This window comes from Vombatus ursinus, unplaced genomic scaffold, assembly GCF_900497805.2.
Source record: "Vombatus ursinus unplaced genomic scaffold, bare-nosed wombat genome assembly UNPS02014816.1, whole genome shotgun sequence".
Lineage (NCBI taxonomy): Eukaryota > Metazoa > Chordata > Mammalia > Diprotodontia > Vombatidae > Vombatus > Vombatus ursinus.
This window is the reverse complement of record NW_020954594.1, coordinates 18,755,780-18,783,335: the sequence shown is the minus strand read 5'-3', so window position 1 is coordinate 18,783,335 and position 27,556 is coordinate 18,755,780. Positions and strand designations below refer to the sequence as shown.

At 34.8% G+C, this 27,556-nt stretch overlaps 1 protein-coding gene across 1 annotated transcript in view; it reads right to left on the bottom strand.

The window, feature by feature from the left end:
* The window catches only part of LRP1B (LDL receptor related protein 1B), a 2,189,733-nt gene that overhangs the window by 51,260 nt on the left and 2,110,917 nt on the right, over positions 1 to 27,556 (bottom strand). The window contains exon 85 of the mRNA XM_027835590.1: positions 918 to 1,092. Coding sequence (XP_027691391.1) covers positions 918 to 1,092 — 175 coding nt within the window. The remainder of the gene's footprint in view (positions 1 to 917; positions 1,093 to 27,556) is intronic.

Below are 27,556 nucleotides of genomic sequence, written 5' to 3'. Positions count from 1 at the left end.
AAAGCATCTAACAAAAAGCAAAGCCTACTTGTGTTTGTTTTTGTTTTTGTTTTTTCTTTTGGTCAAGGTTTTCAGGAAATAATGTTCTGTTAGCTTAAATTGACCTAAATGATAATATCCAATGTACTGACAATTTTTTTCCCATCAAAACAAAAGGTGCAGATGCTTATTTTATAATTCCTTTAGTTATGTTACTAGTTGCATGGCTTTAGCAAGCCCCTTAACATCTCTGGGCATCAGTTTCAACATCTTTAAAATGAGTGGGTTGAGCCAAATAATTTATAAATTCCTTTCTGACTTGATGATATCCCTTAACACAGTGTTTCCCAGATAAACCTAGATCTAAAGGTGGAAAAGGCAATAAAGGTCATATAACCCAATCACCTAATTTTACAGATGGGAAGCCAGTGATATGGAAGTCTTAAGTTAAGTGAATTGTCCCATGTTGTAGAGGGAGTAAATGGCAGGGCCAGGGATTAGAACTGAGGTCCTGTCACTCCAAGTTTAGCCCTCTTCCCACAGCAAAGATGTTATATTATTTTTTTAATTGCAAAACTTGCACCATTAACCCAGAAACTGATGGAACTTTTAAAAATACAATAATATTCTATATCAACTTTTTATAATATCATAATTTCACAATTTTTAGAGGCTATCCCTGGAAACATCCCATGTAATGAATGTTCTGACAGTTTCCTTTACATGAAGGATAATTAGATTTTGAGAAAATGTGCACTTTGACTTTGTGACTAACCATTAAAAAAATAAATAAACCAATATGTGGCTTTCTATCTGAAAGCTTACTCACCCACAATCATTTTATAGAGATATTAAGATTTATTCTACATTTTATTGCTTACTAATGGTTACGCTATTTTGCAACTATCTTCACTGAATTGAGCTGTGTGTGAACTTACTTGCATGTTATATCTTCATTGTCCTTGTTTATGATGCAGTGGCCGCCATGGCACCTTAGACATTTGTCAACTTCACATTTTGTTCCTTCGTAGCGAGTTGGACAAACGCATTCTACACTTCCATCATCTGTAATGGTGCATGATTCAGAATTCACGCAGTAATGATGGCATACATCTAAAAAGAATACAGAATAAAAAGTGAAATATTTTAAGGGATTTGTTTTATTCAAAAGCTAATCAATGGTACCATTTTATTCTATGATACTCCTTGATAATAAACTTGTTTACTGAAAGAGTTCTAATATTGTACATACCTAGAATTCTTTAGTTATGGGATTTATAGCTTCCTGTCTTAGATAATTTAGGCATTGTCCTGTCTGGAGGCAGGCATATGAATTACATGACCATTGGATGGCAAATCCTGCTCTGTGATTTAAAAAAAAAAATGCCAGTTCACCGATATAGATCAACCAATAGCTGACAAGATCCAGAAAAACATAGACTAATCTAACACAGTGGTTAATAGTGTGGTCCAAAGTTGTTTGGGAAACAGGAAACAGCCGGATACATATCTGAAATAAATAGTTGCCATAATGAGATTAGGCTGTTGCAAAACTTTGTCCTCAGAAGTCAGAATTTCCTTTTAGATTTCTTTTGTGAAGCAATTTTAACAGATACCATTAAGAGAAAAATAATATAACTTTAAAAGTTTGATCACTACTCATTCTATAACTACCACAGTAGTATATTCACCTAAAAAAATTAAAATCTAATTAATTATTCTCCTATTTAATGTTTTCTTTCCCAGTTCATTAAAATAAGAAATTAAACTGATTTGTTGCTAGTTTCACTTTCTATTTACATTTATCACCTTTTTCATATTTTATAATATCATCATATTAAAGTGATAAGAGGACCAGAGAACATCTATGCTACCTTTCCCTTTGACATTCCATGCACAAACTTTTTATTGTTGATTTTAGGCTAAAAAAATAGTTTAGCCGCTAAGAAGCTGTAAGAGTTCTAATTCTAAGAGAAGAAAAAAGCCTAGGATCCTATGATTGGTGATTGTAGAGTCTTGAGGAATCTAATACTTATTTCAGTTTTAACATTCACAAAGCAAACTTTCCTTGTACTAATGAATACCTACAGAGATATTCTAAAGAGCCCAAGAACTGAGGGCCTGTAAGGAAGGTGACATAGTGCCTCAGGAACCATTTAGTCTAACGGTACACAGTATAAAAATGTTTAATGATAATAGCTGACATTTGTAGCCTTTTGAAGTTTGCAAAACATTTTACATACATTATCTCATTTGAGACTTACAGCAACCCTATAAAGTAGGCAATACAGATGAAGAAATTGAGAACCCAGAGATAAGCTTTTGACCAGCTTACGGTTTACACAGTTAATATTTGTCAAAGGTGGGATTTGAACTCAGGGTTGTCTTTCTTTAAGTCCAGAATTCTACCCATTAAAGAATCTCCAAAATGGTCTAATTTGGGCAGTGTTGAATATAAAGGACTAATTTATATATTTTTACTCTTTTGATGAAATTGGCAATTACTTCAGATAACCCCTAGTTATATAATTTTTAAACAATCAGTTAAATCAGTTGTTTAATTGGATAATCCAACTGACATGTTATTGCCAATAACAGGCCATTTTCTGGATTACCTAGACCAAGGGTGAGAAATCTATGGCCTTGAGGCCACATGTGGCCATCTAGGTCCTCAAGTGTGGCCCTTTGTGTAGATTCAGTTAAAGGGCTACACTTGAGGATCTAAAGGACCACATGTGGCCTTGAGGCTATAGGTTCCCCACCCCTGACCTAGACTAACACATTATTATTAAAAGAATGACTTTTAAGGTAACACTTTTATTCTTGTAAGCATTCTTTGTAGCATAGATATAAAAAGGTATTTCCTTCAAACCACCTTCCATTTTTCTAAAATTATTCATAAGTCTAGTGGAAATTTTTTTTTCCTCTTCTCCCAATCTTATTGTCACTTCTTAAAATGAACCTGTGTTTAGTTTACCTTTGATTTCCAAATGAAACTCTCAATTTTTTAATTTAAAGTTTTTATTGATATCTTTTGGTTTTTTATATTATTTTAAATTTCCAAATATATCCTTTTCCCCTTCCCTACACAGAGAGCCATCCATTCTAACAAAGAATAAAAAGGAGAGGAAAAAAGCAGTTTAGCAAAACTAAACAACATTCCCTCTAGTCTAAAAGTATGAGTAATATTTCACACTCATCATCTCCAACTTCTGTAAAGGAGGGAGATGCATTCTCATATCTCTTCTTCAGGGTCAAGCATAGTCAATGTAATTACTCAGCATTTAATTCTGTTTGGTTTGTTTTTGTTGTTTTTTCCATTTATATTGTGCTGGTCACTGTATATTGATTGTATATTGTGTATATTGATTCTTTGATTCTACCTACTCTACTTTGCATCAGTTAATATGTCTTCCCATGATTCTCTATATTCTACCAAAATTCCTTATGGTAAAGTAATATTCCATTATATTTATGTACAACAATTTGTTGAGCCATTCTTTAACTAATGGGTATCAACTTTGTCTTTGGCTCTTTGGTATTAGAAAAAGTGCTGCTATTAGGGTGTATATGGGATCTTCCTTTCCATTTTGACCTCTTTGGGGTATAACCTACCTATCAATGGGTTAAAGAATATGGATACTTTTAAAAAATAATTAATTCTCCATTTATTAATTCTTTCATTTGTTCTTTGATAATATAACCTCTCATTAAATATGTTTGCTTAGAGTCATGGCACATCCACTGAATGCATCGAATATAAAGAAAAAATGTCATAGGAAAAATGTGAAATCTGCAGGAAATCAGTGTTTATTCTCTAATAAAACCACTCTAAATTGCACATTGTTAAGTTGTGCTATTTTTGCCTTTAACAAAGCAGAAATCATTTCAGGCTTGGAACCCCTTCTTTGACAGAGCTTCCATGGAATGCTATTTCATCTTGCTTGTTGCCTCTAAAGTACAGCTGCATAGAATAAGTCACCAAAGACTTGAGCCTTGGCAAAGACTCTTCCCAAGGTATTTCTATGGAAAACTCATGTCTTTGCTGCTGTTTGCCTGTTAGGCTCAAGACAGAAACCAGTTCTGAAAGGTTCCAATAGTTATATATTTGACTGAATTGTTTTATATACCCCTGTGAGGGTTCCTGGGAAATAGCCTTTGTATGCACATTTGTTTGCTTCATTTTTTTTTTCCTCTCTGAGGCTTTCCTATTGATTTTAATTCCAATCAACTAAGACTTGTGAGCATTGGTGTTTTAATAAAGAAAAGAGAGCTTACTTGGAGCAAGACCTTTCTTTTTAGCAGATGCAAGTTACCACATAAACACTGGAGAGTTTTAAGTTGCAAAGCAAAAAAATTCCTCCAAATTTATTGCATTATTTTAGGGTTAACTCTGATGTATTCATTCTGTGGGTCTATTTATGAGAGAGTTTACAGAGTACATTAATATTGTATTTGGCTAAATCAGGAAATTCAACTAAACTGCAGGCTCTTGGCAATTATCTCAAAATCGTGACTGCTATGCTTAATAAGTAATAGGAATGTCATCATATTTTCTCCCTCTTATGCCTCTCAGCTAACTGTTTCCTATCCATTTGGAATTACAAATAGATATGTAAATGTGGGAAAATACATTCTGTTTTTTTCTCTATCTTGTTTCTGTGTACTCTCAGGTAATTACCACTTACTCTAAGTAGCTCTTGAGCTAGCTATCTAATAAAAGAGAGGGTTCTTATTAGTCCTTTCCAGCTTAGCAGGGAGACTTTGTTTACTAAGTTAACAAATCTTGAAACTGAGTAACATTATGTTGACTTATTTTGTGGCTTCATAATATATGTATTTGTATGCAAAAGAACTAGACAGTTTTGCCATACCACTTTAAAGTGGACAGAAAAACTTACCACAGTCACACCTCATTAATTGTGTGTCATCAGGGAATGAATTGTTTGTTCTACAGGACAGAACTTTCTATAGATAATTAAAACTTACTCTTTAATCATTAAAGTTCCCTTTAAGGTGTGGTAGTCCTAAAATGTATTCTACAGTCTAAGTTAACCTTTCTTTGATAATTCAAAGTCATTATTAAGATCATCAATTAGTTCTTTGTGCTGTTAGATGGCCTGGTACACTGGCCTGACTGTGTTGGGAAACTAGCTTGGAAAGCAAATGGATAAACAAGTCACTTGGTCTGTCTCTGCTTAACTGGACATCTGTGAGTAAGCTCTTTATATTACAGACAGGGACTTAATAACAAACTATTGCAATAATAAATGAAAATAAATATTTGTTTTCATATGATCATAGTTCAAGAGTTGGAAGGGAAATCACAGCCACTCATTTCTGGACCCCCTGGGGTGTCCTCACCTTTTGTCCAATCATTTTCTGGCCTTCCCTTCAGGGGAAGGAAATCAACATTTATATAGTGCCTATTATGTGCCAGACACAGCACTAAGCACTTTACAGTTATTATCTCATTTAATCCCAGTAACCATGGGAGGGAAGTGTTATTATTATCTTCATTTTATTGTCAAGGAATCTGAGGCAGACAAAGGTTAAGTGACTTGCCCAGGGTCACACAGCTAGTCATATTTGAACTTAGGAAGTACTCCTTGTCCAAACTTCCTAATTATTTTATCTTATCATTATTCATCCCAATCCAATCCCCTCATGTTATAATTGAGGTAACAAAGGACTAAGGAAGTTAATTGAATTGCCAAGGCTGCCACAGATTTACAGTTGAAAAGGACCTTGGGAGGCCATCTAGTCCAAATCTTTCATTCTGTAGATGAGGCCATAGGTCCTCTGACTCCAGAACCAGTACTCATTCTCCTATACCATGTCAAACTAATGAAATGACAATGAAATGTACTGGTTGTCATATGTACCTATAATTGCTTATCGTATAGATGTCACATAGAAATAGTAGGAGTAGTAATAAATTGCATTTGAATTTTTTTGAATGAACAAACACATCACTCATGTAACAAATAGGCATGGATTGGCAAAAGATCAATATACTACATTCTGGTAGAAATGACATACAACTGCTAATATGCATGTAAGATAAACTCTATATAGATTTACTATCAATAAGCACCATATGTTGTATAACAGGTATTTGAGGTAAATATGCAATCCATGTGAAACTTACATAGATATTTTGAAAAAAACATATTGTAAATTTTTTACTGGAGAGAAAATATATCAGGGATTCTCCTCCTTCCCTTCTCTCCACTTTCACCCTGGGAAGTAATATCAGAGTGTGCTGTTCTTTCCACCCTTCCTCCTACCCCTGGTTATTATAAGAGATTAGAATTTCAGGGTCAGAAAAGACCTCTGAGTATTTCTAGTCCGACATGAAACTAGACAAAAATCCCCTCTACAATATCTTCAATAAGTGATAATCCATCCTTTGCTTCCAATGAATGAGGACTCAACTCCCTCACATGGTAGCCTAATTAACCTTTTCATACCTTCAATTGTTATGTAATTTTTACCTATATTGAATCAAATCTGCCTTGATATAACTTTATTCTATTTCTATGAGTCCCATCCTCTGGAGCCACCAATAAAAAGTCTAATTCTTTTTTTTTTTCTTCTTCTGCATGATAATCCTCCAAACACTTGAGAACAGCTATATTATACTCCCTTTCTTCCTCTGCCAATTCCTCACAAGTTTTTCCTCCTCTAGACCAGCTATATCCAATTCCTTCAATCTATCCCCTTGCATGGCATAATCATGAATCCTTTCATCTTCCTGGTTGCTCTTGTATCCAGAGGGAAACTCTCTCGCTTATCAATGTGCTTGCTAATATATGGTGCCTGGAACTAAACACAATATTCCATTTGTGGTTCTACCAGTGATTGTATATTGAAACTTTCACTTCCTTAGTCCTAAACTCTGTGCTTCTCTTAATGAAGTTTAAGAGTACATTAGATTTTTTGTTTTTGCTTGTTTGCCATATTATACTATTGATACATATTGATCCTGTGGTCTACTTTTAAAATCTCTTTATCTTTTTTTTTTTCAGGCAAATTTCTATCTACCATTTCTGGTCCATCTTACAGTTATGAAGTTTTTTTTTTCCATCCAAGTATAACACTTCTTATATTTTTAATAATTATCATATTATATTTGGTCCAACATTCAAACCTAAGGTATTTTTGGATCCTTGTCCTATCATAAAACATGGCAGCTATCCCTTCTAGTTTTGTGTCGGTGAAAATTTGATAATCCTATTATCTGCAATACCATCTATGCCTTTATCCAAGTCATTGGTAAAAATTTTAAATATCACAAAGGCTAGGATAGATATCTGGGGCACTTTAATAGAAACATCATTCTAAGTGGACATGAAACTATTAATGATAACACTTTTGGTTCTTCCATCTAACCAGCTCTGAATTCATCTAAGCATATGACCTACTAGCTTACCTCTATCTTGCCAAAAAGGCTTTTGTGAGAACTTTTGTTAAATACTTTGCTAAATTTTAGGTAATTTATCTCAAAGATATTCCCTTGATCTACACAGTGTAGTAATCCTGTCATGAAAAGGAAATGATGTTAGTATGGTATGACTTGTTCTTGATGAAACCATGCTTTTTCCTTGTGATAAACATTTCCTTTTTTAGATGTCATTAATCCTCCCTTAATACATTATGAATTTTACAAGGAATCAAAATCAAACTCATAGCTCCATAGTTCACAAATTTCTTCTTTTCTCTTTTAGAAATTTAGGAAAATATTTGCCCTCCCCTTGTACTCTTCCTATTTTTTTATACACTAACAGTAGTTTGTGGAAACTGGGAAGAGATTAGGATGTTTGGTCAAATCCCTGGAGGAGAGGGGGTCAGCTTAAATAGAAGAGATGCCATCTTCTGAGGAAAAAGAGGGATGTCTGGAATAGAGACCTGCTCAGAGGGTGAGATGGAGTGTTTCCTGCTTCTTGAATGATCTTCTGTGAGGTTACAGGTTAAGAAAGACCATGGCAGAAAGGAACAACTTTGAAAAGAAAAGGTTTTTATCTGACACTAAATTTGAGCTGCATGTAGGGAGAACCATAACTCTTTCCAAAAGAGGGAAACTTTAGTATTCGATCTGTTTTTCTATGATGGGACCCATGAAAGAAATATATTCTCTGGGAAAATGTTCAGTACTATGGAGTTTAGAAACCTATGCTCCTTGTGGAGCATTGAAGTGAGTGATGGTAGGAAGCACTTTGGGTACCATCTCTTAGATTTGGTGAAGAACTAGAATAAGCTACACCTGCTGGGAGCTCTCCCTATGTGGATTGTAAGCTTCTCCACTAGGTTGCAAGCTCCTTGAGGGCAAAGACTGTCTTTGATTTGTATCACTAGTACTCAGCACAGTGCCTCACACAGAACAGGCACTTAATAAATATTTAATGATTGAGTGATTGATAGTGCATGGGTAGCCCCTCCCACAAGCTTCTAAGATGCAATCTCCATCTTACAAGCTTCCAGAGACTGAGATAGCTCCTTGGAAGCCTGAAGGAGGGCAGCTAAATGTTATTTCAAGGTACTGAAACTAAACAGGAATTTGGGAAAGAAGCATGGTACATTGGTGAGTAGTAACATTTTCCAACATCTTATAATGTGTTTGTTTTCTTTAACTTTTAAATAAACCCTTTCTTGGGCTGTTTTTTTTTTAATTATATTCTTACAAAGAGAGTTGATGACAGTGTTAAAAATAGAATGAAATTTCCAGACTTTCTGAGTGTGGACAACAAATAAAACAGCTGAGAAATTCCCTAAAATGGTTACAGGACTCTCATAGCATGGGAGAACCTCTGACACAAGTCACTTTTGACTCAGCAATCAAGACTCATCAGAGGTCCATCTAAGAAAAAGAGATAATTTTGTCTTGCTTCAAGACTAGTTTATTAGACCAACAAACAAGAAGCCAAGGAGGGGGTTTTCTACTGAATTTATTATATATTTTAAAAAAAAAGGTAATAAAACTAGATATAGAGAATCTGACTGAGGAAGGGAACATTTGGTCAATCTTAAACAATACCCTTAGGCTTTTTGTGGTATAAAAATGAAGTGAAATAGGATTCTTTGCAAGAGATTCCATGTACACAAAGTCCTAGCTAGCAAACATGGATGTGCATATCAAAAGCATGAATACATAAATGAATGAATGAACATCTATGCATATATTTGGATATGTCCATATGTATCTTATGATGAATCTTTTTAGTTCATAGGCTTTAGTTAGTTAATAATATATTGGTTGAAGAAACTATAGATGTTTAGTCTGGAGAAGAGAAGGTTCATGGAGGACATGATAGCTGGGTTCAATGATTTTTAGGGCTGTTAAGTGGAAAGGAATCAGTATAGACTCAAGTACTATTAGCTTTTTAAAAAAATGAACTAGCAATCTAAAGACCTATTCCACCTTACTACTTCATTAAATAATAATTGTTAAATGGGGTTTGGGAAGTGGGGATCTGGGTCTTCTGATTTAGTATTATATGCTGAATTATAATAAAAGGATTGGCCCCCGCCTTTTAGAACTTTTGGGTGACTAATCATGTTTCTGATCCAGAGTTTTCTTACCTAAAAAATGAGGTAGTTAGCCTAAATTATAGTTCCTTTCAACTCTAATTTTATGTGACTTTGAAGCACAGATATGTATTGTAAGATTATTCATACATAAAATAATTAGATATCTTGTTTAGCAAATGGCCATTCTTATTTTTTTTGTATTTTAATGACAATTATATTTCATTTTTATCCATGTATATGGTTATATTCCTCTGTAGCAACAATCACATACAATTTTCCTTTAAGCATGAAAGGCTTCACAGAAGAGTGGGATTCTCATAAGATATGCCAACATGGAATGATAGACTATTGGATATATGTAGAGAGGAAGCTAGTTTTAGGTTCAGAGGCAAGTGTGATATAAATCCCAAGGTAGGAAGTCAATAGGGCAAAAAATAGAAATGGGTAGATTCAAATTCGGCTAATAGAGAAGACTAAGAAGACAAAAGATTCAAAGTGGTCAAGAGAGACTGGTAGAAAATCAGAAGTGAAAATTTTAGATTTAGTGAAGGACTTACTAGGAATCCACTGACATGATATTAGGAGAGGAATAACAAAACTGTTCTGGGGGATACAATATCAACAGCAGCAAGATGAATTAACTTTAGGGAAGATGGAGATGAGTAGGACAAATTTTGGGGAGTTCTGGCATATGAGTCAGGCCCAAATCAGGAATCTGATTAGGAAACTGGGAAGAAAAGGACAGATGAATCAACAAATATTTATGGAGACCTATTATTTGTTTAGCATTTTGCTAGCTGTTGTAGGAGACAAACGTGCAATATAGTTATTTCCCTCCATTAATAAACTAGTAGCTGAGGAGACAAAACTCAAGGCATAAGACATCTGATCTAAGACACACTGTCAGGGAAGAAAAACAGGGCAAGACCTGGCAAGACTTCATTGGTCCAAAGTATACTTGATCTTTTTGTGAATGCTCCATTGATTTGTGCAGATCGTCACAACCCCTCCATGCCTTACTATCTTTCCTGTTTCTCATTCATTTTTCCCCCTAAGGTCTTCTCCAGAGGAGTTACCAAAGTGCTGGAGGACTTTCTTGGGGTCTTCATATATTCTGTAGGTACCAGTGCAGCCCTCAGGTTATCTATATGTGACCACTTCTCCCAAGACCTACATGTCTGTCCTACCTCCTTTTCGTTTTATATACTGTATTCAGCAAGAATTGGAAAAGTCTTAAAGACATCGAGCCTAGTAAAATAAGCCATTTTTTTTTTTTACATTTTCTTCTTATTGGTTCTAAGTATCTGATACTGAATGACAGAAAGATTGAAATATTCTGAATAAGATAAGAATGGGCAATAATGGAATGTAATTAATCTGTGCTAAGAAAGTAGAAATTACCATGAAATTATATAATAATACTTTATATGCACCATATAAAAACTGTTATAACCTCTGCATAGTAATTAAACTAAAAACTACATAGCAGCACCAAACACAATCATGTAATCTAAAGGACAAAAATGACTATATAATTATAGTGTATTCACATGATAATTAGGTAGAAAGTAACTGGAGAATAATTGTATGGCTATCTTCTGCAACATAAATGAATAAAGTAATTTACAAGGAAGCCTGACTTTTTTCTCCTAAGGAACTAGACATACAAAGTGTATATGTTCCTAATTTTAAAGTCATATTAAAAAAATCATAGGAAGGTATATTTATGTGTGAGTGTACATGTGTCTCTATACATACTATATATTCTATTACATATATTTACACATAAAATGCAGTGAGAGACATTTCTATAAAAATTATGTGGGATATTTCTCTTACTAATAATGCTTTTTGCTGTTAACGACAAATATTTTGTCTCATATATACCAAAATATTCATAGCAACACTTTTGTGTTAATAATGAATTGCAAAGTAAATGCCCATTTATTGAAGGAAATGCCTAAATACAAAAGAATATAATGGAAGATTGCTTCACAGTAAAAAACAACATGTACAAAGAGTTCAGAAAAACAGGAGAGACACAGGAACTGATGTAGAGTGAACTAAGAGAATTAGAAAAACAATAAAAATGACTGACTACAATGGTGTGAAGGGAAAGACCAATAAAAAAGGCCCTGAAAACTCTCATGACCAAGGTGGACCCCAGGGAAGAGTTGAGAAAATTCATTTTCTCCTCTTCATTGAAAAGGTGAAAACCAATGGGTGTGGGATATTACATATATTCTCAGCTGTGGTAGATGTATTGGTTTTGTTGAGTCAGTTTTTTTTCCCCTTCTTTCTTTTTAAACCTTTGTTATAATTCTAGCCGAGTAAAGACTGAGAATGCTCAAAAAAGAAAATGAATTGGTAGGGTGGAAGATCATTCTATGATATAACTATAGTGACAAGGGAGACTTAGGTGGCTCACTAAGGCATATCCACTTTGCAGATTTTACATCCATAAAGTAATTATTTTATCTCACTCTTTTTTGGCCTGGCTCTAAAAGAATGCTGTGGATCAATTCAAAGATTCATGACAAGCAAGAAATGAAGGAAATTTTAATGGTGTTCAGAGAAAGGCAACACAATTGATTAAAAGTAGCATTAAGCTATGTTTAGAAAACAGTCAAGTCAAATTTCCATGATTGTATTGTAGTAAGTCATCCTTGTTAAGCTTCTTAGAATAAGTTTTAAAAGGATAACTTATTGGTAATTAAGCAAAATCTTTTTAACTAAGGTCTAGTGAAGTTCAATAAGTAAGGTCAAATAGTAAGTCATATTTTAAATCTAGAACGCATGTTTCAATTTCTAACGCACAACAATTTCTCCTCATGACAGTAGTTTCTTTATCATATCACCCCTGAGAGGCAACATAGTTTTATAGATTTGGAATTAGGAAGGATCAGTTTCAAATCCCATCTTGTAAACTCACTAATCATTTGCCTACTCCATGCCTTAATTTATTCAATCGTAAAATGAGAAGGTTAGACTTGATGGACTTTAAGATTCCTTTCAGCTTTAAATCTATGATTGTATAATCTTATTCTGACAGGTTGAAATATTCAGAAATATTCAGAAAAAATTTATCTTTCAAGAAATTTGGTTCTTATTTTCTTGATATTAACTATTCAGTAGAGTCCCAATTTAAGAAAAAAAAAGTTATAACAAACTCCCAATGTTAATAGCTACCTATATTGAATCACTAGTCAAGGAGTCTGTCATAAAACATCTTCAGCCTTAGAGGCAGTAGCCTTAATAAATGCTTACCAATACACATGGCAGCTACTTTGCAATGGTGGTCCTGTAACTATTGGATGAGAATTTGGGATAGTGATGAGAATGGCAATGGGTTGGCAATTATGAGAACTATTAATAGGTAACTGGTGTGATATTGAACAATTAATTCAAAAAAATTAAAGTGCCAACTATGTGCAATTCAACAGGCTGGATATAGGTGATAGAGTGATGAAATAAAAAAGTTCCTACTCAATAAAGAAAGGACTTACTGTTTTGTGGGGTCTGAAATATAATTATTTAACGAGTAGAATATAGCTTCTTGAGGGTAAGGCTGTTTCAGTTTATACCTAACACAGCACTTGGGCACACAACTAGTACTTAATAAGGATTTGTGGAATGTTTGTTGAATTAGATTTTCTGAAAATATAGTTTAGTCATGTCACTCTACTGGTTTTCATTTTATTTTTCATCTATAAAAAGAGTAAATTAGACTAGACCATCTCTAAGTTCCTTGCCAGTTGAAATCCTATGATGAAGATTTCCACAGGGTCCCTAACACTACCATACATAGAATGTTCCTGGAGTTGGTCTTCAAGAATAATATACTTTTGAATGAGCTAATGTATCTAATGGATTTCGATAAGGAGTACTGTGATTACTGATAACAACATCTGTGCAGTTGGGAGCTCCCAGACTACAATAATGTTCATACCCTGTTACTGGTTCAGAAGTCTGTAGCTCAGCGGATAGCTCCAGATTCCCATTCTAATGAAAAATGCATTAGTACAAAAGGCCACAGAACAGGGTAGAGGGCACAGAACATAATATCCATGACAAAGAGAAACCTTAAAGTCACAATCTTCAAGGATAAGAAGGGAAAACTCAGAGGCCTTAAAGTTGCCCCCCCCGCCCCGATTGCCTATAGATCTAAAATAAGGCAAGATCATCATCAAAACATCCCAGATGACAAAAAACTGATGAAGAGTCCAAAACCATAGACTCCATAGAACCAAGAACCACCTCAACCTTGATTGGTCACTAATACTTGTTGTTAAGAGCCTGATTGTTATGGCAGCACTTTATTTTCCTGTAACATATTAGAAAATAGATATGTTTCTATTTTGCATTGTTTAAGAAGAAAATAAAAGTAATTGCCACATACTTTTCTTAGAATTCACTACTGCTCTTTGAAGGATTTTTTTAGTGGGGGATGAAAAGAGAGGGAAAGAAATTTTATGAATATAAGCATTTTTTTTATTCTTTCTTGGGACTCAGAGGCTTTTATATAGCATAAAGAATCCTTATAATTCAATTTATTGCAAAGTGTTAAATAGAGACAGTTTAGCAAATATATTTTAAAGAGAATAGAAAATGGGCAAATGTGAATGCAGACCTGCAAGTTAAATCCTTAAAAAATTTGGGCACAAGAGGAGGAGCCAAGATGAAGGAGTAAAAGCAGTGACTTGCTTCAGCTGTCCCCCAAACCCCTCCAAATACCTATTAAAAATGGCTCTAAACAAATTCTAGAGCAGCAGAACCCACAAAAAGACAGAGTGAAACAAATTTCCAGCCGAAGACAACCTGGATGATTGATTATAAAGGTCTATTGCACCAGACTGGGAGAGAAATTCAGTTCGCGTGGGCGCGCGGGCAAAATAGGTCTCAGCAAACCTGGAATAGGCCTCAGAGGACTGAATTACAGGCAGCTGTGGCAGTTTCTAGCCTTCTCAACCCACAAACACCAAAGACAACTTAGAAGGTCAGTAGGAAAAGTCTTTGACTGTAGTGAGAGAGAAGCTTAGTGCTAGTCCCAGTCCTGGCGCAGCCCTGGGGCAGCAGCTGCTTCTAGAGCTTCTGGCCCACAGACTAAGGGGGAATTGAGTGGTTGATCAGAGGGGGATTGCAGGAATCTCTTTGCTAGTGCTGAAGCAGGATTCTCTTGCTTTGCCTGTGCTTGGATCTGGGTCACAGTTCTGGGTGGTGGTCCCTAAGGCAAGAAGGAGTACTGGCATGATTTAGCTTGTAGTGGTGGTGGAGAGGGAATCCTCCTCACAGTTCCAAGGCAGAAAAGAGTGCTTGTGGTCACTCATAGACCAGAGCACAGGCCAGGAAAGGAGTAAACACCTTGCCCCTTATCATACCACCTTAGAAGAACTGAAAACTTACAGGTCCCTAGAAGTATCTCTGAAAACAGCTTCATAAAACCCCCAAAGCTTGGGAGAGTACATTCTCCACACTGGAAGCAGATCCCTACCTTAACAAAGAGTTAACTCAAGTAATTGGCTGAGATCATGAGCAAACTTTGCAAAAAAAAAGGTAGACCATGGAATCTTTCTTTGGTGACAAAAAAGATCAAAACATACAACCAGAAGAAAATAACAAAGTCAAAACTCCTACATCCAAAGCCTTCAAGAAAAAATATGAATCAGTCCCAGGCCATGGAAGAGCTCAAAAAGGATTTTGAGAAGCAAGTAAGAGAAGTAGAGGGAAAACTGAGAAGAGAAAAGAGGGTGATGCAAGAAAATCATGAAAAACTAGTCAACAGGTTGCTAAAGGAGACCCAAAAAATATTGATGAAAATAACACCTTAAAAAATAGCCTAACCCAAATGGCAAAAGAGGTCCAAAAAGCCAATCAGGAGAAGAATGCCTTAAAATGCAGAATTAGCCAAACAGAAAAGGAAGTCCAAAAGCTCACTGAAGAAAATACTTCCTTAAAAATGGAGTAATTGGAAGCTAGTGATTTTATGAGAAATCAAGACATTGTAAAACAAATCCAAAAGAATGAAAAATTAGAAAACAATGTGAAATATCTCATTGGAAAAACAATTGACTTGGAAAATAGATCCAGGAGAGAGAATTTAAAAATTATTGGACTATCTGAAAGCCATAATCAGAAAAAGAGCCTAGACATCATCTTTCAAGAAATTATCAAGGAAAACTGTCCTGATATTTTAGAACCAGAGGGCAAAATAGAAATGGAAAGAATCCACTGATCACCTCCTGAAAGAGAGCCCCAAAGGAAAACTCCTAGGAATATTGTAGCCAAATTCCAGAGTTCCCAGGTCAAGGAAAAAATATTACAAGCAGCCAGAAAGAAACAATTCAAGTATTGTGGAAACAATCAGGATAACACAGGATTTAGCAACTTCTACATTAAGGAACCACAGGCCTTGGAATATGATATTCTGGAGGGCAAAGGAGATAGGACTACAGTCAAGAATCACCTACCCAGCAAAACTGAGCATAATCCTTCAGGGGAAAAAATAGATATTCAGTGAAATAGAGGACTTTCAAGCATTCTTGATGAAAAGACCAGAGCTGAATAGAAAATTTGACTTTCAAATGTAAGACTCAAGAGAAGGATGAAGAGGTAAACAGGAAAGAGAAATCTTAAGGGACTTATTAAGGTTGAACTGTTTACATTCTTGCATGGAAAGATGATATTTGTAACTCATGAAACCTTTGTCAGTATTAGGGTAGTTGGAGGGGAAAAAATTATATGTATAGATAGATTGATAGATAGAGGGCACAGGGTGAGTTGAAGATGAAGGGGTCATATCTGGAGAATAAAATTAAGGGGTGAGAAAGGGAAGCTAGGTGGTACAGTGGATAGAACACTGTCCCTGAAGTCAGGAGGACCTGAGTTCTAATCTGGCCTCAGACCAAACACTTGACACTTGCTAGCTGTGTGATCCCGAGCAAGTCATTTAAGCCCAATTGCCTAAAAAAAAAAAAAATTAAGGGGTGAGAGAGGATTTTACTGGGAAAAGGAGAAAGGGAGAGGCAGAATGGGGTAAATTATCTCACATAAAACAGATAAGAAAAGGCTTTTACAATGGAGGGGGAGGTGGGTGAAGGTGAGAGGAAATGAGTGAATCTTATTCTCATCCAATTTGGCTTAAGGAGGGAATAACATACACACTCAATTGGGTGTGGAAAGCTATCTTATCCTAGAGGAAAATAGGGGGCAAGGGGATAAGAGAGTGTGGGGATAATAGAGGGGGGGCTGATTAGGGGAGGGGGTAATCAGAAGTAAACACTTCTGAGGAGGGACAGGATCAAAAGAGAGAATAGAATTAACGGGAGACAGGATAAGATGAAGGGAAATATACTTAGTTTTCCACAGCATGTCTACTATGGAAGTGTTTTGCATGACTACACAAGTATGATCTGTATCGAGTTGCTTGCCTTCTCAATGAGGGAGGGTGGGGAGAGAGAAAGGGAGAAAATTTGTAACCCAAAGTTTTAAAAACAAATGTTAAAAAATTGTTTTCACATGCAACTGGGAAATAAGATATATAAGCAATGGGGTATAGAAATCTATCCTGTCCTACAGAAAAATAGAAGAGCAAGGGGATAAGAGAAGTAGGGGGAGATAGAAGTGAGGGCAGATTAGGGGAAAGGGTATTCAGAATGCACGGTGTCTTGGGTCGGGGAGGGATGAGATGGAGGGAAAATTTGGAGCTCAAAATCTTGTGGAAGTGAATATTGAAAACTAAAAATAAATAAATTAATGAATCTTAAAAAAATATGGGCACAACTCTGATTATAGTTGAGAAACTTCCTACAAACACAGCTCTTACTAAGAAAATTAACATTTTCTAATTTATGACTAAAAAAAAAGTAAAATAGGAGCAGCTAGGTGGCACAGCGGACCTGAGTTCAAATACAGCATCAGACACTTCTAGCTGTGTGATCCTGGGCAAGTCACTTACCCCCGATTGCCTCTAAAAAAAAAAAGTGAAAAAAAATTAAAAAGGCAAAATGAGAATATAACTCTAGGGAAAGTCAAACTCAACGACCAAAGTTTTTACTATATAAGGAAACAAAATTACTTTTATAATTTTTTGATTAGATGAGAATTTGATGTGTAAGGAAGTCAAAGATTTTAAAGATTGTTTTTAGAAAATGAAACTTTTGCCTGATGATACAGAACTTAAAAAACTTCTTACACAAAATTTTACCTGTTGTACTTAAAAATAATAAATAAAATGCTAAATTTCAGTTAGAGGTCAGTCCATTAGACAACAAACATTCATTAAGTACTTCGTATGTGTCAGGTACTTTGCCAAGCACTAGCGATACAAAGAAAAGCAAAAACATGGTGTCTGCCCTCAAACAACTCATAATCTCTTGGGGGAGACCATATGTAAATAACTATATACAAAGAAGATATATAGATACAGAAATAGATGTATAAATAAAGATATATGTATAAACAAGATATATAGACACATCTGTTTATATATCTTATTCATACATAGCTACACATCTCACATGTGTGTATGTATACACACACATATATACATATATATATATATATATATATGAATAATTGGAGATAATCAATGAAGAGAAAGCACTACCTTTAAGGGGGACTGGAAAAGACTTGTAGAAGGTGAGAGTTCCTAGAGGAACCCAGGAGGTGGAGAGGAAGAGAGAGAGAGCATTCCAGGAATGGAGGACATCCAATGAAGAAGCATGGGGTCACTAGACAATGGTAAGTGAAAATAAAGATGTATATATTTTTTTCCCATCAAGGTTCACAGACTCTTGGAAATCTATCTACAGAACCCAGAACCCAGCCCTAGTACAATATTAGCTCCTTGAAGACAGGAACTATTTTGATTGTTGCTTGTTATCTCCAGGGTCTAACACCGTACCTGAAACATAGTAAGCATTTAATACGTGTCTGTTGTTGAATTTAATTATGTTAGCTTGAGCATTACAATATTAGAAAAATGATTCATGAGCTAAGGGACTTCATAAAATATGTCTTTTCAGGGGCCCAGGTGTTTCCCCAGATACCCGTCAGTGAGAAGAGGGAAGCTTGAGCAGTTGACTAGAGCTAAATCTGACACATCAGACAAGGTACAATGAACATTAAATAAGAACAGTGAGCTTGTGATTTCTTGGGATAAAACTTTGTTTTCCTCACTCTGAGAAGTTTCATTAAGTGGAAAAATGGAAAAGGCACTACAGACAATGGTGCAAAATTGTATAAAGAGTAGTGAATTTTTAAGTGAATTCTTCATCTGGTTTCATCACTAATTCTGTCTCCTTAGGTATGTTATTTTACTTCTCTGGCTTTTTATATTGTATCAATATTAAGTATCTATGTATTAGGTTCTTAATAATAGCAGATGCTTAATAAATGCTTGTTGATTGACAGAGGATACTTGTAAGGTTACCTTCCATCTACTCCGTATATATCTGGTATGTATCAATTTATTTACATAGTTGTCTGCCATACAAAATGCAAGTTTCAGGGGCAGCTAGGTGGCACAGTGGATAGAGTGCCAGCCAAAGAGTCAGGAGGATCTGAGTTTCTGAGTTCAAATATGGCCTCAAACACATAACACTCACTAGCCATATGACTCTGGGCAAGTCACCCAATTGCTTCACCAAAAAAAAAAAAAATGCAAGTTCCTTGAGAGCACACTGTTTTTGCCTTTCTTTGTGTTCTGACTACCTAGCACAACACCATGTACGTAGCAACCACTTAATGAATACTTATTGTTTGATTGAATAATAACATATGTTTCAACTGAATATTGACTGAGTACTTGCAGTATGCCAGAACACTTGGGCTAGGGGCTGTGGAGTACAATGACCCTTAGAAAGCTTACAAACCAACAGAGGTAGAGACAACTAGAGGAAATAATTTGAGTGATAAATGATAGCATATGATCAGACTGTAAACGTAAGGTTACATTTACATTAATAATCACTGAAGCATGGGATTGTCAGGCTTCATGGAAGAATTTGAGCTGGACCTTGAAAGATATTTAGGATGTGATGAAACAAGGAGAAGAGCATTCAAGGTGTTTGGAGCAATATGAAAAAAAGGCAAGGAAGCAGGAAGTAATATCACTGCAAGGTACAGAGACTTTCTAGAAAGAAGGGTTCATGTTTCAGAAAGGATATAAGAAAGCATGTGTATTTTTTTTCAATCATGCCTATGTAGCTGCTATATATAAAACCAATGGAGAAAAGGAAATCTCTTGAAATACCATAAGTCACAATTATATATTTTTAAAAACCTAAAATATCCTGATATTTTTGATATACTTGGATGTGCCTTTTTCTGTTCTTTTCTTTCTATTTTGCTCCTTTGGAAGACAGAGATAAAGTAAGATGGCAAATGCATGTAATATCAAAAGAATCGTTCCTAGCATAGTGATGGTAACAAGAAGAATAAAAATAGCATACAAGGTTGAAAAGATTATTATTTATTTTGAGTTCACTGAAAGTATAGGGTGGCAAATAGACAAGGATTTTTCTGACTAGTCAGATGCTCATTTCTTTTGGGTCTGGAATGCTAATGGAAAACAGAATATGAATGTAACATAGAACTGTTTTTCTGCCCTTGAATATTATCTTGATCACTTTTTAAGACTATATGAAATGACTTTAACTCTAGCTATAGTTAATAGTAATTAACCTTCAACATGATTAGGAAACATGAATAGAATTAATGTAACTTATCCTTGAAATAATTTATTCTGAAATTACTTTAAAAAATAATTAGTTTCTGAAAGTTTTACAACCTGTATCAAATTCAAGGTGATTCATTCATTGTTCACTAGTGTGGATGCATCTGGACAATGAGAACCACAATGCTGCTTAAGTTTTCTAGGGGAATTAATGACATACTTAGACTAACCAATTGGATGAAAACTCATAAATTCAGACAAGTATGCATCTAGTTTCCTACTTCTAGACATTTGGTACCAGGTAGATAAAATATACTAGCAGCTGCCTGAATTTTTACATCTCTATCTAGAATTCTTTTTGAAGTTACAGGCTATGATGAGTGAAGGGTTGAATTTGTTCAGGAAACTATTTTTTTTTCAATATTTAATGATAATTATTTTCTTCAATAATATTGTTGTGCATCTTGCTTCATTATCTTTGCTTCAAAAAAGAAAACCAGTTTTAATGTGGTTATCAGTTTTTCTAAAGAAAAAGTATAGAGTGAAATATTCACCTTTTAGGGCTATTGTACCAAGGGTTACTCACACCATACTTGCTCCTATGCTTCAAGTTATATAAAAAGAAATCTTTATTCTTTGACTTTCTGATCAAACTTAAGGCTCAAAGTATCATAGATAGAATCTTTATCTGAAAAAAAAATAACAGATGCCCAGAAGCACTCTGCACAAAGTAGATGCTTTAAAATGTCTATAGTTGTTAAGGATATTGATAACAGTGGTGGTGATTCAGTGTTCTTTGTTCTATAGACCCTGGCCTTAGTTCTATAAAGAGACAAATACATTTAGGAGATTATCTCTTCTATTCATTCCCTTGATACCAAGATGACTAAAGAGAGTTTAGGCTGTTTGTCCTTCAAACTGTAATAGTCTTGGATGGTGTAGATGGGCCTCAAGTCACTCCTAGTTTGCAGGAATTTATGTTATCAATTTGATCTGAGAAATAGTTGGACTACCCAAAAGGGTAAAAAGTAATTCTTGGTCAGATAGAGAAAGGAAAAGAAAGTGGGCTGGTCATGTTGTGAAAATGAGAGAAAATAACAACAACAATAGCTAGCATTTATATATCATTTTAAAGCTTGCAAAGAGATTGATAAACATTGCCATTTGATCCTCATAAAAACCCTAATAGGTAGGTGCTATTATTATTCCTTTTGTACAGATGAAGCAACTGAGGTAAACAGAGATTAAATGACTTACCCAGTATCATATAACTGGTAAGTGTCTGAAACCAAATTTGAACTCAGGTCCTCCTAATTCCAGGTACAGCACTCTAATTGTGCTATCTAGTTGCCTCAGAGATGGGAGAGACATTTGGCACAATGGCACTTCTGAGATATTAAAAGAACAAGAAGAATGCCTCTACCATGTGGAACAGATTCTCTATGAAGGCTTTTAAAAATATGAACAACGATAGTACTGGATGATAAGATAGAGAGGATGTGACCTGTAACAGTGGGGGGAGCACTCACACTGATTAAATCAGAGTTTTATTAAAGCACCAAAATCTCTGATGAACATCATATTGATATGATGGGTTACACTGCTATCATGAATTTAGATCTAAGTTGCTCATGAGAATTTAGCCACTCAAATTTGGTTATTTGACTTTTAAACAAAAATTCTAAAATAATTTCCAAATGTATGACGTGCTCTTAGACCAGAGTTTGCCTGAAGAAAGATCTGGGGGGCAGGAGAGTATTGGTATACTACATGCTGCATTGTGAAAAACAGTTTGTGGGAATAAGGAAGTTATAGTGTCACTGTCTTCTGCCCTGGAGATACCTCAGATGGAATATTGTATTTAGTTCCGAGTAACATGTTAGGAAAGACATTGATAAGCTAGGGGACATTGAGAGGAGGGCAGCTGGGATGCCAAAGGTCATTTCATGAGGATCATGAGGATCATTTGAAGAAATATTAAGAATGGAAAAAAGAAGACAGAGAACATGGTAGTTGTCATTAAAGTGTTTGAGGGCTGTTACATGGAAGATGGATTAGATTTGCTCCATTTGGCCCCAGAAGACTTAACCCAGGAGCAATGGGTAAAAGTTTCTGAGGCAAATTTAGGTTTGAAGTAAGGAAGTCTTCCCAAAATGGATTAGTTCTTCTTCAGTGGAGTTGTTCAGATGAATGCTGGATGAATACTTTCTGGGTCACTGTAGTGTTTCCGAATAGGGTTTAGTAGGTAGTCAAGAAGGTCCTTTCAGCTGTGAAATTATGTGAGCCTCAAAAATGAAGACATTTATTGGTAGGAAGAGGTCTCTGGACATTTGCTTAAGTATTCATTTGGGTTGGGCCCAAATATACCTTCTCTCATATAGATAAGAACTTACTTAGTGAAGAGGGTACTGAGAAAAGCTAAAACTTGATCTTTAGTATTCAAATATATTTTTTGTTGTTTTGTTTTAGTCTGAGTATTTCTCTATTAAGAAATTTGATGGTATTTAGATTCTTTGCATTCCATCGTTCCATCATTCCATCGTTTAAATTAAATCCTGTACCAAGTATTCAAAGTATTTTCTGTGACTAACATAGAACAGATGAAGAAATTCATGAATTCACTATTCAGATGAGTTGCAGGTCTTTTGAATTGCTCATTTTTGTAAGTAGTTCTTACTTGGTTTGCTATATAAATTTAGGTAAAGTTGAAGTTCCTGCCTTCCGTCTTTAGCCTCATGTCTCTCCCCCCCATTTATATTTGGAAGCATCTTTTAAAGACCACAGATCTTTCCGGTATCCAATTTTAAGCTTCTCATGGCTTTGGAAGTTTGTGCTGTACTTATTGATGAATAATCCTTCTTGTCATAGAGAAGAATCATAATAGAGTTATTTATAATGATGTTAATTATCAGAAGAGCTTCTTTCCCACAAGACAGAATAATAGTATCCACTTTTCATTGATGGAAACCTCATTTGTTAAACATGAAGGCTGGAAAACACAGGACTCTAATTTTGTTTCATTCTCCTTAAAGCATTTAAGCTTCTCTGAATTGTGGCATTATTCCAAAACATGTCAGGAGACCATCCAAATCTGATATGAAACACCCTGTTTAAAAAGTAACCTTAAATTTACATTTAAATTAATTCTTTAAAAAATGATGTTTGCAGAAACATCCAACTAGAAACAATTTGTTTGATTTGGGGTAAGCCTCAAGTAAATATTTTTGTTTAATCTGTGTGTCTGTCTGTGCATGATTTATGTACTATATTGTTTTCAAAGACCCAATTGTGTTTGAAGATAATTATTTGTGGATCCATGCAGTTTGCTTAATGCCAATTGGGCCAGAATCACAATTACTGCAGGGTTTTTTTCTTTTAATGCAAAGTATTGAATTTATCTTATAGTCTCCCAAATGGACATTCACTTAATTTAAGTAAAAAAAATCTATTTAAGACATTCACCTTTTTTTTTTCATTTTACAGATCTTAAACTGAACAGTTGAAATACCATAGTCAATATTTCTGTATCCATTTCTTTGGGCTATCATTATTCCCTCATATTATTTTCCTCATTGTTTTTCCCTTAGGTTAGGAAAGGCATACATAACTGTCTCTATTGTCAAAACCATTTTAATTTTTAGTAAGCTGTAGGAGATGATTATATCACTCCAATATTGGCATATTTAGGAGATAAAATGTTGCATCTGAAATATTGTGAGATTACAATCATCTAAAATTCAAGATTTGTGCATCTGGTACAGAAACAAGCTACTGCTTGGTTGCCAGTGATGGTAATTACACATTCTTCAAGCGTTTGCTCTTAATCCATATTTAGTCAAATCACAAGTCACAAAGTTACTGTATTGCTTCTAAGTATCCATATTTGCCTTGACAAACATTGTGTTGTTACTTGTTTGAAGAATAATTTAAAGAAATAAAAATGGTGAGAGTTCTTTTGAATTGTAAGTAAATAAATAACATTTCAGAATGTTAAATGTTCATTTCTGTTCTCTTCACACATATGCGTTTATTCCTGATAAGGAATTCCAATCTTGGCCTTCTGTTCACAGCATGTATGTGGTAGAAGTTTCTTCAAGTCAACGCAGTACATATTTTATCTTATTTATGACATCTCTTCCATCTGTTTAGGGAAATCTATTTCAATCTCTCCATTAAATCTATTTTTAAAACGTTATTCTTTTCTGAGGGATATGCATATATTTGGTATCCCCCTCTCCGATTTCTCCTTTACATTTCATTCAAAGAAAAACAAGCTTTTGTAACACAAATCTTTCCTTATTTAATTCTGCTCTTCCAGCATGATAGGTAAAGTTTATTCTTTAAAACTGATCCTCAAGGATTTTTTTTTCCTAACCCTGAGTTTCCTCTAAGTCCACTGATGTGAATGAAAAAAAATTTGAAGATCAAGAATGTATTTATTTGACTATGTCATCCTCTCACTGGTTAACCAGACTTTTTCTACACCAATCATAGCAGACTAAAAATGAATATATGTTATCTCACACATTTCAAATTAGATGCCTTTCTTTCTAGTTTGAACATTTCATTGAGAAAGATCAGAGATGTGCAGGTAAAAGGCACATTAAATATTTAATGAGAAAACAGGGCTCAAAATAGTGGGTCTGATGCCTCAATGATCTTCTATGGCAATTAGGGCAAATGGGGGTATAGAGAAAGGAGTAGAAAGGAGAAGATTGAGTGACCAAGGAATAGTGAAGTGGGTGGAAAGGAATGGCTTGTTAACTCTGAGTCTTATCTCCTCCTTCACTGGTACCCTTCTTTCTTTGTAGGCTACATATTCTAGATATTTCAGAGAATTCTCATTTGTGACTCTACAGGAGTAGCAATTAAAAATCAATGCAACTGTCTGTATAATAGTTCAAATATATAAAATTTAATAATAAATTATAAATAAATTCAGTAGTACATTGTTCAATAACATATATATAGTAAAATAAAAAATAAATGTAAAATTCAACATTAGTGGTAACATAGCATTTTTATAGCATCTGTTGATAGGGTTAAAGCTATGTTCCTTTCATTATCCAAATTCTACCCTACTCCAAAGTCCAGTTCCATGATGCTATTTTTTCTTCTTTTCTTAATTCCTACAGCATTTATATTGATAGAGTAACAGAATCATAGCTTTAGACCTGGAAGAGAACTTAGAGGCAATCTAGTCCAATACCATTATTTTACAGATGATGCAAGTAAGGATGAGAGAGGATGAATGATTAACCCAAGGTCACATAAATGACAGAAATGGCAGAATATAATATCGGATTTTTTTTTCTAATATACTGATTGAGTTTGCCAATTTTCTTTTCTTTCTTTTTTTTTAAGTCTTTGATATAAAGCAGGGTTCTCTTGGAGGGAAGAGACTGGGATATAGGGGGAATATTGATGAAATAATAACAAAAGCTATCAATAAAAATCTATTTTAAATAATAGTAAGTGGTGGTTTTTCCCTGTCACTGGAGGTTTTCCAGTGAAGGGTAGAATACCACTCATCAGCAATTTGTAGACAGGATTCTTTTTAGGTATGGGTTGCTCTAGATAATTCCTGATGACCATATTTTAAAGAATTATACTTTCAGCATAATGCAAATTTGAATACATGTGATCCCTTTAGGGGAGTCATTTTTCACACTAATAGCATCCTAACAGTAAGTGCTAGGTAGCTAGGTGGCATGGAGTCAGTAAGACTTGAGTTTAAATTCTGCTTCAGATATTTATCCAGCTGTGTGATGCTGGACAAGTCAACCTCTCTCAGCCTTAGTTTCCTCATCTATAAAATGGGTATAATAATAGAGCCTACCTCACTGAGTTGTTGTGAAGATTGGGTGAGTTATCATGTAAAGCACTTTGCAAACCTTAAAGAACTACATAATGCTATTTAGTGTTGTTGTTACTAAGAAATCTTTCTTTAATTCTCTGATTCATTTACATATAGGATAATAAAATCATTGCTTTGGAGCTGGAAGGGACCTCAGAGCACATCTATTTCAATATACCAGTTTTTTTTAATAATAAAACTGAATTACATAGAGGGTTTGAACCCACCTAATTTTTCTTGACTCCAAATGTATCAATCACTCTTTCCACTGAACATGTGTTAGCATAGTGATAGATAAATGACAGGTTTTAAATAAACTCTATTAGTTAATTACATATTCTTGAGTTAATTTATTTTAAAAGAATTTTAAAGAAATTTTCAAGGAAAGAAAAACCCAAGAATAGAAGTAAGTGACAGGGTTGACCTAAATGCATGGATGCAGCTACCACCTAAGCAGTAAACTGCAGGTAAGATAAGTCTATGAAGTAATAGCTTCCTTCTGAAGGTGGCATTTAGATCTCTTAATTGCATTCATTCATTCAACAAGTATTCATTAAATGACTACCATGTGCAAGGTACTGTGTTAGATGCTGAAATATAAAGACAGAAAAGAAACAGTAACTGGCTCATAACATATATGTAACAAATTCTCTGTCTCTGTCTCTCTTTCATTATCTTTTTTTTCTCTATCCACACTTTCTCACTTTCTTTCTTTCTTTTTTTTTGTTGCTGTTGTTGAATATACCACTATTCTTCCATTTACCTAAGTTGGTAACCTGGGAATCACTCTCATCTTCATTTTCACTGACTCTTGAGATCCAATTAGTTGCAAAGTCTTGTTGGTTCTACTTCCACAATATATTTTATCTACTCCCTCTCTTTACTCCTGTCACAAACACCCTAGCTCAGACTTTCAATACTTCTTACCTAGACCATTTCAATAGCCTCCTAATCAATCTCACACTTTCAAATCTCCTTCCTCACCAAACCATGCTCCACCCAAACTGATATTATTAAAAGCACAGGTCTGACCATTGTTGCTCCCCTACTCGGGAAACATCATTGGTTCCCTATTACCTCAAGCACAAAATACAGACTCTTCTGTGTAGCATTTCAATTCTTTCACAAACTGGCTCTAGCTTCTCTTTCCAGGCTAATTACCCATTACTTCCAAAGTGCCCTCTAGGGTCCAGTCAGATTGATCTTTTCCATCACGTTTCATTGCTGAGCTTCGTGCTTTTATATGGGCTGTTCCTCCACTCCTGGAATGCTTCCTTTTTGGTCTTCTTGCTGTTGAATGTGACTACAAGCTCCCTTCCAGGCTCAGTTCAGATGTCACCTCCTTTAATATACCTTTCCTAATGCCCCTGGTTGTATTTATTTTCTATATACACTCTTTTACTTTCCTCAGGGAAATGTCAATACACTATGGATTAGTTCTCTCTCTCTCTCCTCTCTCTCTCTCTCTCTCTCTCTCTCTCTCTCTCTCTCTCTCTCTCTCTCTCTCTCTCTCT